At 35.2% G+C, this 12,375-nt stretch overlaps 3 protein-coding genes and 1 long non-coding RNA gene across 6 annotated transcripts; 2 read left to right on the top strand and 2 right to left on the bottom strand.

The window, feature by feature from the left end:
* LOC105177212 lies at nucleotides 574-5,726 on the bottom strand. Its single transcript, XR_849035.2, has 3 exons — nucleotides 4,948-5,726; nucleotides 1,548-1,654; nucleotides 574-1,045 (listed from the first exon to the last, which is right to left on the bottom strand). It is a non-coding gene; the product is annotated as an uncharacterized LOC105177212 (long non-coding RNA).
* Nucleotides 1,654-4,950, top strand: LOC105177211 (probable auxin efflux carrier component 8). Of its 3 annotated transcripts, XM_011100271.1 has the most exons (7): nucleotides 1,654-2,215; nucleotides 3,480-3,660; nucleotides 4,092-4,177; nucleotides 4,265-4,422; nucleotides 4,520-4,596; nucleotides 4,673-4,745; nucleotides 4,849-4,950. In XM_011100271.1, exons 1-6 carry the CDS (start codon nucleotides 1,705-1,707, stop codon nucleotides 4,737-4,739), a joined length of 1,080 nt encoding a protein of 359 aa, XP_011098573.1. In that variant the 5' UTR covers nucleotides 1,654-1,704; the 3' UTR covers nucleotides 4,740-4,745; nucleotides 4,849-4,950. The 3 variants fall into 3 exon arrangements, with proteins under 3 accessions (XP_011098573.1, XP_011098572.1, XP_011098571.1); XM_011100270.1 differs by having other exon boundaries at nucleotides 4,673-4,950; XM_011100269.2 differs by having other exon boundaries at nucleotides 4,520-4,950.
* LOC105177209 (mitochondrial outer membrane protein porin of 34 kDa-like) lies at nucleotides 6,814-9,956 on the top strand. Its single transcript, XM_011100268.2, has 6 exons — nucleotides 6,814-7,029; nucleotides 7,140-7,207; nucleotides 8,563-8,673; nucleotides 8,882-8,968; nucleotides 9,044-9,252; nucleotides 9,421-9,956. The coding sequence occupies exons 1-6, from the start codon at nucleotides 6,981-6,983 to the stop codon at nucleotides 9,725-9,727; spliced, it is 831 nt and encodes a 276-aa protein (XP_011098570.1). The 5' UTR covers nucleotides 6,814-6,980; the 3' UTR covers nucleotides 9,728-9,956.
* On the bottom strand, nucleotides 9,767-11,474 carry LOC105177345 (F-box/kelch-repeat protein At3g23880-like). Its single transcript, XM_011100468.2, has one exon. It carries the CDS (start codon nucleotides 11,445-11,447, stop codon nucleotides 10,314-10,316), a length of 1,134 nt encoding a protein of 377 aa, XP_011098770.2. The 5' UTR covers nucleotides 11,448-11,474; the 3' UTR covers nucleotides 9,767-10,313.

The following is a 12,375-nucleotide window of genomic DNA, read 5'->3' as shown; positions in this document are numbered from 1 at the left end:
AGAGAAAGAGAGCGAGAGGGTGAGCGGTTCCAATTTATGGTACGTGTAAATTGAAGTGGGATTATTCCTTTCTTCTACTATTTATACCTTTACATAATTGAAAATACTCTTTTGGTGTATTCAATTTTATGGTCTGCTAATTTTTATTTTTTAATAATTTTTTTATTTATCTAATTAATATTTTACTTAAATAATAATTAATTTAATTTAATTGTGCACACATTATGTGCCACATATACTCATTCTTACAACGCACCAGAATGTATACTGCACTACTACTAGTATTATTATTTGTCCTTATATATTAAATCATATCATCTCCTCTAAATTCTTTATATGTATATCTATTATATATGTACATAGAGGTTCTTCATTTTCAATATAGAATGTAATGCTTTCCACTCTGGTGTTTAATTTTAGTTGCATAATTTAATAAAATCAGTACTCTTTTTTTTTCTTCGGAAGCACACTTTATCTGATATCTCCACGAATCTGCTGTAAAATACATACGTGCATATATATACATATGTGTGTGTGTGTGTGTTAACATGCATATTTATATAATATGTCGATACTTTATGAATAATTACAGCAAAGCCGTACTATGTTCAAATCTTTAAAGAAAAAGAAAATGCATATCCCATTTCTAACACGAGTAGAATTTCATAGGAATGGCCCACAACCAGAGGTTGCTACCTAGGCCGATGTCACCAAAGAGATTCAAATTCCAAAACCCCAGGCTGAACCCAACCCCCTGGGGCTTGGGGTAGCAGTTCAACTTCAACATATGACCAAACTCTAAGTTTTAAGAGTTTTAATAATTCTTTTACAGGAAAAAGAAAAAGAAAAGAGAGGGGGAGCTTGAGGAAGAAATGCAAAGACTTTTCTGGCAATAATTTCAAACTTTAGACAGCAGTTCTCCACAACACTTATTCTCACACTTTTAACATATATAGCAAAAATGCTTTCTTCACTGTAGTTATTACTCAAGATCTCACTTACTTCCCTTGCAATGCACTTCTTTATTCCTCCCACCTCAAAAAACCTGCCACAAATTTTCATCCAACTTGTGGATTAACGAATAACCTATATATAGGTGAACAATAACAGATTACATTAATCCAAGGAAATCATAAGCATCTAAGTAGTTAGCCAATAAAAACAAACTATAGGAGAATATAAAGAACAAGAAGAAAAAAATTCACTCTGAAAATAACCATTAAACACAATTCAACATGTTGCTCATGAGAAATTATTAGCTAATACGATTATAAACGAAAAGTTAAACCAAGGATAACATTCACCAAACAAGAATTTCTTTTCCTTTATGGTATTCTCACATCTAAGCCTATGATCTAGGTCTATATGCTTTAAACCAATAAGGCAAAAGGGAAACAACCACAAGAAGAAAACTGGAATCAACTTTTTGAATCAGGTTGATATCAGTAAACTGTTCATCAATTAGATCAAATTTCACATAAGCTCTAATGATTAGCGATCAGAATGAGAAAGTAATATCCAGCAAGAAACTTGTCCAGAAGATGTACATGAAAAATAGCTGAGGAAGATTCTCTGGAAAGAGGTAATCTGCCACCTTTTCCTTCAATAATCAGGCACCCAATCAAACAAGCATATAAAGCCTCATCGCAGACATCTGAAAAATATGAAAGACAACAAATTATCACTCCCAACCACATAAGAGCCATGATAACCCTAGCTGATGTCTACCATGTTATCATTGCAATTATCCCCCTGTATGTTGCCATGATTGCAGCATATCTGTCCATAAAATGGTGGAAGCTTTTTACACCAGATCAATGCGCCGGCATCAATAAATTTGTTGCAAATTTTTCAATTCCCCTTTTATCCTTCCAGGTGATCTCATCAAACAATCCTTACAGAATGAACCTGAAACTTGTATCTGCTGATTTCCTCCAAAAGCTTCTTGCTCTCATCGTTCTGGCAGTAATTGCCAAATTAAGATCCAGAGGAAACCTGAGTTGGGTCATCACAGGTCTTTCTTTGTCAACATTGCCGAATACATTAATTTTAGGAATCCCACTAATAAGGGCTATGTATGGGGAAGAAGCGGCAATACTCCTGGCTCAGATAGTTGTGTTACAAAGTCTAATTTGGTACAACCTGCTATTAATTCTTTTTGAGATTGATGCCACAGAGGAATCCATCAATATGACATCACCTTCAGAAGTAACAGGTATGTACAGAGTTATCTTCAGATGAAGGTCTGATTTTGATACTCGTCTAGCTTCTATGACATGTTCCTTCTTTCAAGGTTCGTAGTCAAGAGAGTAAAATGTCGACTGTCGAGCACATTTTTATAATTTATTCACTATAAGATATTGCTATTGTTGGGCCCTACTAAACTGAGTTTTGCTTCCCCAATGTTACCACTATTCACACACATATTGAGACCCCAACAACCAGACCTATACCATTACTATGTATCTGTCTTTAGGGCATATTTTTCAGTTTAGATTTCGGATATAAAAAGTCTAATTTTAAGCTCAGAAATCTTGGAAATATTAATCAATTAACAGCAAACAGAATAATCTGAAAACATGAGGATGAACCAGCATAAAATGAAATGGATATAACTCCGGATAAAAGAAGTAGTGAAGCATCATGGAGTTTCTTCATAGCATACTCTAATCAGATAAGCAATTACTGAATCAACAAAATCATTTCATCAAGCAGCCCAAATAATGTATTGAACAGAATAACCTCCTTCACGAAACTGATCAGCCATATTGCCAATGAATGAAAAACCCTTCCTAGAAACTGTCAGCTATACTGGTGGGTGGGTTCTCTTGCATTCTTTTCTTCACCAAAGCAACATTTTCAATTAGGATATAATCAATTACAGAAGCCTTACTGAGAATTACAGGTTTTATACCATACATTTCAGAGAGTGACGTTCCTCCTCAGGTTTGAAGAAGCTGATCCTGATTATCACTTACAATAATGTTTATCAATTAAATCAAGGATTTAAAAACCTACTGGACTAGAACTGCAGTCAAGCTCTCTCGCCTTCCCTATTCCTGAGTTCGTGAGGGAATAGGGTAAGGCACTATTTACCTCCCAGAATGGACTGTCTTTTATAGGAGAGAGTCCAGAATTATTAACCTCTCTTTACAGGTTGGTAATGCCACTCCTTATGACGTTGTAGTTATATATAGGTGTTGCTAGTTGATATGTTGTGATACTACATCCACTAAGATCGCTTAGTAGGGGAGCAAAAGGTCCTAGCATAACTACCACAATACACATGAAATTTGTTCGTTTGCATAAGATTACAGCTTCGACAATGAGCTCGAGGGAAAGAATGAGGAATTATCTTTCCCCTTCTCAATGTCAAAGTCTGAAGCTAAAGAATTTATGATACAAAGTGAACAAATAAAGGTTTCCATTATCTTTCCTTCAATTTTCATATTTGAAAAGTATGAACTGTCCTTGTGTAGGAGAACTGGAGGGCCCACAAGGACCAGAAAGAATAGATGGAGACAAGGAAGGTGGAAGATTCAAAAATCAGATGAAAAGAAACATAAGAATCATTCTATTGACAGTAGGAAAAAAGCTCATCAGAAATCCCAATACTCATGCCACCTTGGCAGGGCTTATATGGGCAAGCATACACTTCAGGTAATACGAGCTCTATACCTTATATATAGCATTGGACGAACCACTTAATAAGTGGGGGTCATCAATTAGTAACTTGGCTTAGTGTGGGAAAAGGGCCATACGACATTGATGACAATACCAGATTGGATATGTCAAGCATGTCCATAAACTAGGTAGTCATGCTTCACAAGATAATTACATTCCTAAGTGATTGTGAAAATAGATGGATACATCACCTAAAAGGGGAAGTTTTGAACTAATCCACAGGTTAAGCACCTTGCTGATTGTGAAAAACTAGGCCAATTAACCTACAGACTAGTTATCATTGCAGGCCCTCAATAGGGAGATTAATTTTATAGTAAAATTCTGGACGTTACAGTAAAAGAAATTCCTTCACCGAACATCATGGATAAATTCTAAGTTTCACATCATGACTCTGAAATGGTTGGCAGGTGGGGAGTAAAATTGCCTAAAGTAATTCAAAATTCAGTATCACTATTATCAGATGGAGGACTTGGAATGGCTATGTTCAGCTTAGGTACAATTTAAAGTTGCACTAACATTAGAAGCGTTTTATATAAATGAGAACAGAAATTTCTTCAACCACTTCATTCTTGTTTGGTAGGCCTCTTCATGGCATCACAAGCCAGAGTGATAGCATGTGGTACTCGAAAAGCAGTATTAGCTATGGCCATGAAGTTTCTAGCAGGACCATTCCTCATGGCTGTGCCCTCAGTCGCCCTTGGACTAAGAGGAACATTACTAAAAGTGGCAATTGTGCAGGTGCATAAGTGGCAATCCCTTTTCCTAGAGCAATATTTAAGAATTATTGGTTACTTCACATTACACTAATGTAAGGCCATTGTTAAATGTGATGCAGGCAGCTCTGCCTCAAGGGATTGTTCCATTTGTATTTGCCAAGGAGTATAATCTACATCCAGATGTACTTAGTACAGGGTACTTGATACTTTCAGTAACAGTAATGTCTCATAGAACTATATATATATTAAAAACTCTCCTTTCCTGTCTGTAGGGTTATATTTGGTTTGCTCATAGCAGTTCCAATTGGATTAGCATACTACTTCCTGCTGGGTTTGTAAGACAAGGTATTGCTGGCAACTCGGACAATTATTCAGGAGATATATTACAAACAGCAGCTCAATGTTGTCATTGGTATTAATACTATTTTGGTTGATTGTTGTAACATAGCTTTAAAGTTGATTAGCAACCAACAACTATGCACACAGCAGTACTTATCTAATAAGGAGCTGATAGAAAGCAAAGGAAGGAATAGGAAAGGAGATAAACCTGGAAGTGATTGACAAAGGACCCTGTTGCTCTAAGCTTTCCTGGAGCATTATCAATGCGGTCAATTTGCTGTTCTCTTTACCAGCGAAGTGGTTACTGCACTTGTATTATAGACAACCAAAATGGAGAAACATTGACATAATCTTGTTCATTATTCGAAGTGATATTCTTTCTGTCATTGAGCTTGTAAGGGTAGATTCAAACACCTGACTCTGAATATACACAAACAAAATCTTCAAACCTGTTTTCTGTTTTTATCTGTATGAAACACACCAATTATGCAATATATTCTGTCTAATAAATGTTAAAAATCATTCATTTCAGGTCAAGAACAAGCTCTGCTTTTTCAGAAACAATAAATGACTATAGGAGTAAACAAATGCTGAAGAGCAAACAAACAACCTTTTGCATTTGTACTTGTACCACCTATAGCTATATGTTTATGCTAAAGCAGAACCATAGGGGGATCCAGAAAAACAAGCCTGATAATAATGTAGAATTTCTTTACATCAACTAAAGGAGGAAACAAAAAATTGCAGCATATCGAGTAAACCAGTAGGAGATCACAGAATCAATAAGTAATTTCCTCTCGAAGTCTCTCACTCCAATCCAGAGAGAGATGAGAATCTTCACGAATTGCAGAGCACCGAATTGAAAGGAATTTCCTCTCGTCAGTTCCAGAATATCCAGTTTCATAAATTTGTTACTCGAGCTTTTAGCTCTCAGCTGAAGTCGCGTTTGGGGTTTCCATTATTAGCTGAATCGCAATGGGTCTTTCTCTCCTTTTTATTTTTGTTTCTTATTCATACTTTTATATCTATTTTCATCTTCAGTCATTTGCAACACTAAAAAATAAATTCATTTTTCAAATAAATATTTGTACGTTACAGTTTGAAAAAGGAAACAGAACAAACATCAAAATAACTATTTTTTCTTATCAGAAATAATCATAACATTTCTAATATGTATATTTATTTCAAACTTATTTCTACGAATGACCAAACCATAATACATGAGCTCTTGATCATTGTACTTGGCTTCATTATCGGCACTATAGCCAATACGTTTGAAGAAAGCAATCAAACTAAAATTTAATTAGTCTCGAAGCCCAAAATATGGGTAGGGCGTTTAAATTGAATTATTTTTGATCTAAAGTAAGAGAGAAAATAATATATGAGTTTGTTAATTTGCTTATCAAGTTATTCATATTATAAATTGGATCATTTTATACATTAATTGTGATATTATACTATTTTTTAACATTGATAAATTGATATCATAATTTGATAGTAATTTTTATATAATATTTTAAAAATATAAAGTCACATCATGCATATAAATTATAATTTATAAATATAAAATTATTACAAAGAATATTTTTTATTGTTTCTATGTTTCTTAAGAAAAATAATATTTGAATACTATTTTTGATTTTAAATTTATATCGAGTACCAATATATTACTCAAAAGAAATTGAATACTGAACTTAAAAGTCGAAAAATCGGACCCATAGCCCAAAGGAAGTCCAAAGTTTATTATCCTTGATTCAATGTATTTGGCCTTCTTTTTTCATTGAAATTTATGAATATTTCAAACGCAATATTAGGTAAGGTTTTATTTATGGATAGGATTACGTAAGGTTTTCTTGAGGAACAATACAGCGAAGAAAAATTTCAATTAAACCCTCAAATTCGATTTTGATTTTGAGTTGTCAACAAACCAGCACCCAAACATTCCACTGCCACGTGTTATTTAATCCCCCAAATACCCCTCTATTCCACACTCCATGAATTAAATCAACGGTGTCTAAGAAAGGGGTGCCCCAACCCGACCCCATCAACAGATGAGATTCTGTGAAGAACACATACATGCATACACGCCCTTCAAAAATGAATTAGGGCTTGGCCACCACTCTTTATATCACGTTGCTACTAAGGCAATTGTACGAATATATTCTCTCTCTACATTTCTCTCTCTTTCTCTCTCATATTTCTCTCCGGAGCTTCTGTTTCTCAATTTTAGGTTACGAAATCATGGGCAAGGGTCCGGGTCTCTACTCCGATATTGGCAAAAGAGCTCGAGGTGTTTTGTTTTCACTGGTTTTCTATCAAAATATCTGATACGGTTCATTTACTTTTTGGTTTGCATTTTTGTTTGTTTTGATGTAATTCTGTTTCTTTTGCTGGAATTAGATCTTCTGTACAGGGATTACCAGAGCGACCACAAGTTCACAATCACCACATACTCTCCCACTGGAGTTGTAAGTGACTTTTGTGGTTTTTTTACGGATCTGATTCTTGTTTTTGGCTGGAGCTGTGATTTATGTTTGAGATTCTAATGAGTTATCCGATTTAGCTGGCTAATACTTGGATATACTGTTTTAACTAGTTATTTCTTCACTTCATGTAGAAACTTTACTGTTTTCTTCTTTCAATAGGTTTATTTTGGGTTTATGGAGGAAGTGGGAGTTGGTGAATGTTATGTGTTTTCTCTTATGTGCATTTTAAATTTATGCTGTTGCTAAACTGTGTTTGTAGAGATACTTCTAAATACTTTGATCTATGTACGGCCTTATGGTGTACTATGCATTTAATGCGTGAGAGGACAATCTATTTGTTCGTTTGTCATTATTATTGGTCTATATTATGTAGAATCGAGTTCGTGTGGTAATTGTGCAGCTTTTAACGGGCATGCATCCTTTGATAAGTATCTGGTAATATGTAGACATGCTTCTGTAAATCTTTTGGCCAATTTGGTATTATGATAAGTAGTTAATTTAACACCAGTAGTTTAACCTGAGTTGTTTGTTGTGTTTTGTGGATTCAGTTCCGAAGTAAAAACTATTCATGGAAAAATTGGTTTGTGTGTTATACTTGGTGTAATGCCTTCTCTAATATGTTTGAAGGTGTGGTAACCAAGACAGGTGGTTCTGAATTTGAATTAAATGCCAAGTCTGAACTATGTGTGTTCCATGATTGATTTCTGAGACTCTTAAGTTCTGTGTGTTGGGTAGCATATGAGGTCCTTTACGTTGCTTTCTTTATGTTACTCACATTTGTGAACTCTTTGGTGAATCTAGTAAACTAAGTTGATTTCTCTATGATATTCAAATGTTTTTGGTTTCAATTTGGTAACTTTTATGCTCTTTGGACGCAATTGTGGAGAGGTGTCTTTCATGAAAAACACATCATATAGGTTATAGTTGGTTGTGCCACTTTATATGATGTTAGTAATCTGCTGGATCTTGAATTCTGTGAGGAAAATATACCTTGTGCTTGGTTTTGAGGAAAAATAATAAATAGTTAGAGGAAATGTTTTTCAATCAGTTGTTTCTATTTGATTCCTTTTTCATAATACTCATGTGATGTCAAATTCTTTGATTCATCTTTAGTCTCCCCAAAGGAAATTGTGGCTGAAGTCTATGTTTATCAGCTTTTCGACAAGTATAATTATTCATGGTTTTTGTTACTTTCTGGTGGCTGTTTGGGTTCTTGTTGTTTTCTTTATATTTGGCAATATACTTTATGGTGATCTCTGGATATCTTGATTTCTTTTCTGTACTTTTACAATTTATTTTTTTTTCTTATTTTTTCTCTCTTGTTCCCCCTGCTGCAGACTCTCACTTCAACAGGAATAAAGAAAGGTGACCTGTTTTTGGCTGATGTCAATACTCAGTTGAAGCACAAGAATGTCACCACTGATATCAAAGTGGACACCAGTTCCAATGTATGCATTGTGCCAGTAGAATCTCATTGATTATGTTTTGTGATATTTTAGTTTAAAAAAATTTCTTCTCGTAGGGCCAAGAAGTAGCTCAGAGTAATTTGACTTGTCTATGGTGTTCCATAAGTTTTTCTTAAAAGTTGTTGAATAATTCTAAACTGGATTTATTTTCCGAGGATGAATTTTGACTGATTTGTGGAGCCAATGGCAGCTCCTGACCACTGTAACAGTTGACGAGCCTGCTCCTGGACTGAAGACTATCTTAAGCTTTAGAGTTCCTGATCAAAGGTCTGGCAAAGTAAGAAAATGTCTACCACTTTGATATATTACATTTTACACCTCCTGTCTAATTTTCTCTTGTTGACCATTGTAGCTGGAACTTCAATACCTGCATGACTATGCGGGAATAAGCTCAAGCGTTGGGTTGACTGCTAACCCTATTGTGAACTTCTCTGCTGTTCTGGGAAGCAACAAACTTGCTGTGGGGAGTGATGTGTCTTTTGACTCCAAGGAAGGAGCTATCACCAAGTGCAATTTTGGAGCCAGCTTCACAAACTCTGATCTGATTGCTGCTTTGACATTGTAAGTGGTCTGTTGCCCGATTAATATTTTTTATTATATCTATCAAGAACAGTTGGATGTGAGGTTGAGCGCTCGCATTCTGGCATGATCAAATTGATTGTAGTTCTTTTATCTTTTTGGTGTACCCGTAGTTTAGTAGGGTTAACAGACTACTTCCTCTTGCTCCAGGAATGACAAGGGTGACACATTGAGCGCTTCATACTATCACACAGTTAACCCATTGACCAACACTGCTGTTGGTGCAGAGGTGACCCATAGCTTCTCAAGTAATGAGAATACCATCACCGTTGGTACTCAACATTCCTTGGATCCATTGACCATGGTGAAAGCACGAGTAAACAACTTTGGCAAGGCTAGTGCGTTGATCCAACATGAATGGCGTCCGAAGTCGCTCATCACTGTGTCGACTGAGGTGGACACCAAGTCTATCGACAAGAGTGCTAAGTTTGGGGTGGCCTTAGCTCTCAAGCCATAAGTGGTGATTCTGATTTGTGGTTGGATGGTTTGAATGAGGATTTTATCCAAAGACATGCTTGATGCTGGTTCTTTTGGCGGCTTATTGGTAATCATAGAAATAATCTAGGGTGTTGCCTGAACTTTTTGGAGTTCTCTTTTTAAATTTTATCAGGTGAATTTATATCCTTTGTTGTTTGCTCTGACCCTCATGTTTTCTGCAATCAAGACCTCTATCATTTCTTGGTGAAGGTGTGTGCAAAATATTTGTGCTATAGTTTTCCCTTTCCTCATTAATGCACTACTAAGCATTATCAACATCTTTGCCTGGGGGAAAGTTTCGTAATCTGTGAGCTGTATGTACAGATTGGTGTCTCTAAAGAATTTTTTATTTCTGAAAGTACTTAGACTAATTTAAAATCGTATGGTAGTTAAGAGTGCTGGACGGCATACATGAATTACTCATTTCCTACGATAATGATTTATGAGGAAACTGAAAGTTTTGTGAATGTATCTTCCTAATTTAGTCTGTACTGGGCATTATTACAGATTAGAATATTGTTAAGCGAGGGGTAATGTTGGAGACTGGCTATTAATCATTTCAGCTCTTACAGCCCCGAACATTGGCTCCTTCTTCTGATTGACACAAGGCTTTCCTTGTAACTATACATGCGAGTATGGCCATACTCGCTTTGGATATGAAGATTCCAAAGTTGATGCGTATTTGGATTCAACAGCACCAAATCCGAAGAGCTCGTCTCCATCACTAACTCACCATTCTCCCACAATCCAAACGGCCAGCTGAAATCCCAAAATGAAAAGGGTCCAATTGCCATTTGTTTCACCCAATACCCTTCTCCCTTCCTAACCCATAAATCAATAGATTTCCCCTCGTCTTGCACATCCAACGACAGGATCGCGATATCACCGGAGTACAAAGAAAGATTCACATACAAAGAAGTAATACAAGCAGGCACATCCATCTCCACAAACGCCTCAGTTCGCATATCAAATCCTAGAATATAATACCTGAATCTCACATCATCCGCCAGCCAGTAATAAACTCCATTCACATATGTGTTGCATTTAGACTCACTCATATTCTGAACCACAATGCCAAAATCAGTATCTCTAAAATGCCTCCACGAATCAGCACGCAGACTATACAGAGAAATCAGTGAGGATGTCGAAGCAGTCGGGTCCATAAACTTTCGGATCCAAACCACCTTGTAATCATCACTTGACGGGTCAAACCCCAGCCCATATACATTCATATAAGCGCAATACTTGTTTAGGCAATCCGGGCCTGCTGCGGGGATCGGCCTGAATTCACGTATAGTAGGATTCCACAAACTCATTCCTCCAACGTGTTCATCAACCACGCAAAATATGGAGTTCACGGGCCCGATCACTGACACTATATTATGAAACTGTAGATGGTCAGGCATCTCGTACCTTGAATATGTCGGATCCTGGTATAAAGTGAAAATGCATTGTTGGAGATCGGGTCTGTAGTGGTAGACAAGGAGTTTAGCCTTATTGTCCTCGTGATTGAAGTGCTTTTTTATGAAATACGAGCTCCCGATGAGGGCAGCCCAGTTCTTGCTAATGCGTTTAAAGCGTGTTATGGACTTTGTTGGCAGTCTTAGCAGAATATGCAGAATCACAGCTTCTGGCAAGTGGGAGTAACAATTTCGGTTGCCGTGCTCTGTCATTGTCCTTAACGTCATGTTTTCTTGCATCAAATATGATCCCACACTATTGCCATACCATGAGATATATTTTTATTCATAACAAATTTACATGCAATTACAACAAATTTTTTAATATATTTAAAAGGCAATTATGATCCCAAGATTTATTCTTTAATGATAATATTTAGAAATAAATATGTAAGGTGTGTTGTTAATCATGCGACCAAGATTCCCTTATTTTTTTCTTTTTATAGGAAGAAAATAAATAGAGTTTAAATGTTGTGGGGATGTGTAGGCGAATAAATTATTTACTGAAATAATATTTTCTCGCGTGAATTGAATTATAAAGCTCAGATTATTGGTTTTATTAGTAAATTCATTATAATTGATTCTTGCTAATAAGGTTCTACCAACATATATGTAATTAATCTATACTTTAATAACAAAAAGTAATGCATGCATTTATTCTTACACTATGATTGAATTCTATTAATTGAGAATAAAAATTAATAATTTAATATTATATTCAATTATGTGTATTGCTAACATATGTCACGACTGATGAGTACAAGTTGATACGATTGTTATTTGTAAATGTATTGGACTATGCTGCAATCCCCCTTCTCCTACTCCATTTCAGAGGGGGGCAAAGAGAATTATGAAAATAATGAAATTATTTGTTTAATACTATAGAAAAAATTATTTTTTATTGTTCAATTTTTCTTGATTTTTTAAAATCAGTAATACATATAATCATATTAGTATCTCGATAAATTAAATAATATTTCAATTTAATTAATATGATAATATAATTAAAAATAATAAATAAATTACAATTATTCATATAAAATGAGTATGATATGTACTTACCCCGATGAACTCAAAGTAATGATTGTGAATTTATTGATGAAACCTTGCATAGTATTTAGATTCGTTTTCTGAATGGTTTGAATATAAAAAGAGAAATATAAAATAA

The sequence above is a fragment of the Sesamum indicum genome, linkage group LG15, assembly GCF_000512975.1.
Source record: "Sesamum indicum cultivar Zhongzhi No. 13 linkage group LG15, S_indicum_v1.0, whole genome shotgun sequence".
NCBI classification, from domain to species: Eukaryota; Viridiplantae; Streptophyta; class Magnoliopsida; order Lamiales; family Pedaliaceae; genus Sesamum; species Sesamum indicum.
The sequence above is the reverse complement of the archived record's forward strand: the minus strand, read 5'-3'. Positions and strand labels throughout refer to the sequence as shown.

Coding starts and splice junctions, on each gene's coding strand:
- LOC105177211 (XM_011100269.2), top strand. CDS start 1,705: ATGATAACCCTAGCTGATGTCTACCATGTTATCATTGCAATTATCCCC. Junction 3,661..4,091: donor TGGGCAAGCATACACTTCAG/GTAATACGAGCT, acceptor AATGGTTGGCAG/GTGGGGAGTAAAATTGCCTA. Junction 4,423..4,519: donor TAAAAGTGGCAATTGTGCAG/GTGCATAAGTGG, acceptor AATGTGATGCAG/GCAGCTCTGCCTCAAGGGAT.
- LOC105177209 (XM_011100268.2), top strand. CDS start 6,981: ATGGGCAAGGGTCCGGGTCTCTACTCCGATATTGGCAAAAGAGCTCGA. Junction 7,030..7,139: donor TATTGGCAAAAGAGCTCGAG/GTGTTTTGTTTT, acceptor TGCTGGAATTAG/ATCTTCTGTACAGGGATTAC. Junction 7,208..8,562: donor CATACTCTCCCACTGGAGTT/GTAAGTGACTTT, acceptor CCCCTGCTGCAG/ACTCTCACTTCAACAGGAAT.
- LOC105177345 (XM_011100468.2), bottom strand. CDS start 11,447: ATGCAAGAAAACATGACGTTAAGGACAATGACAGAGCACGGCAACCGA.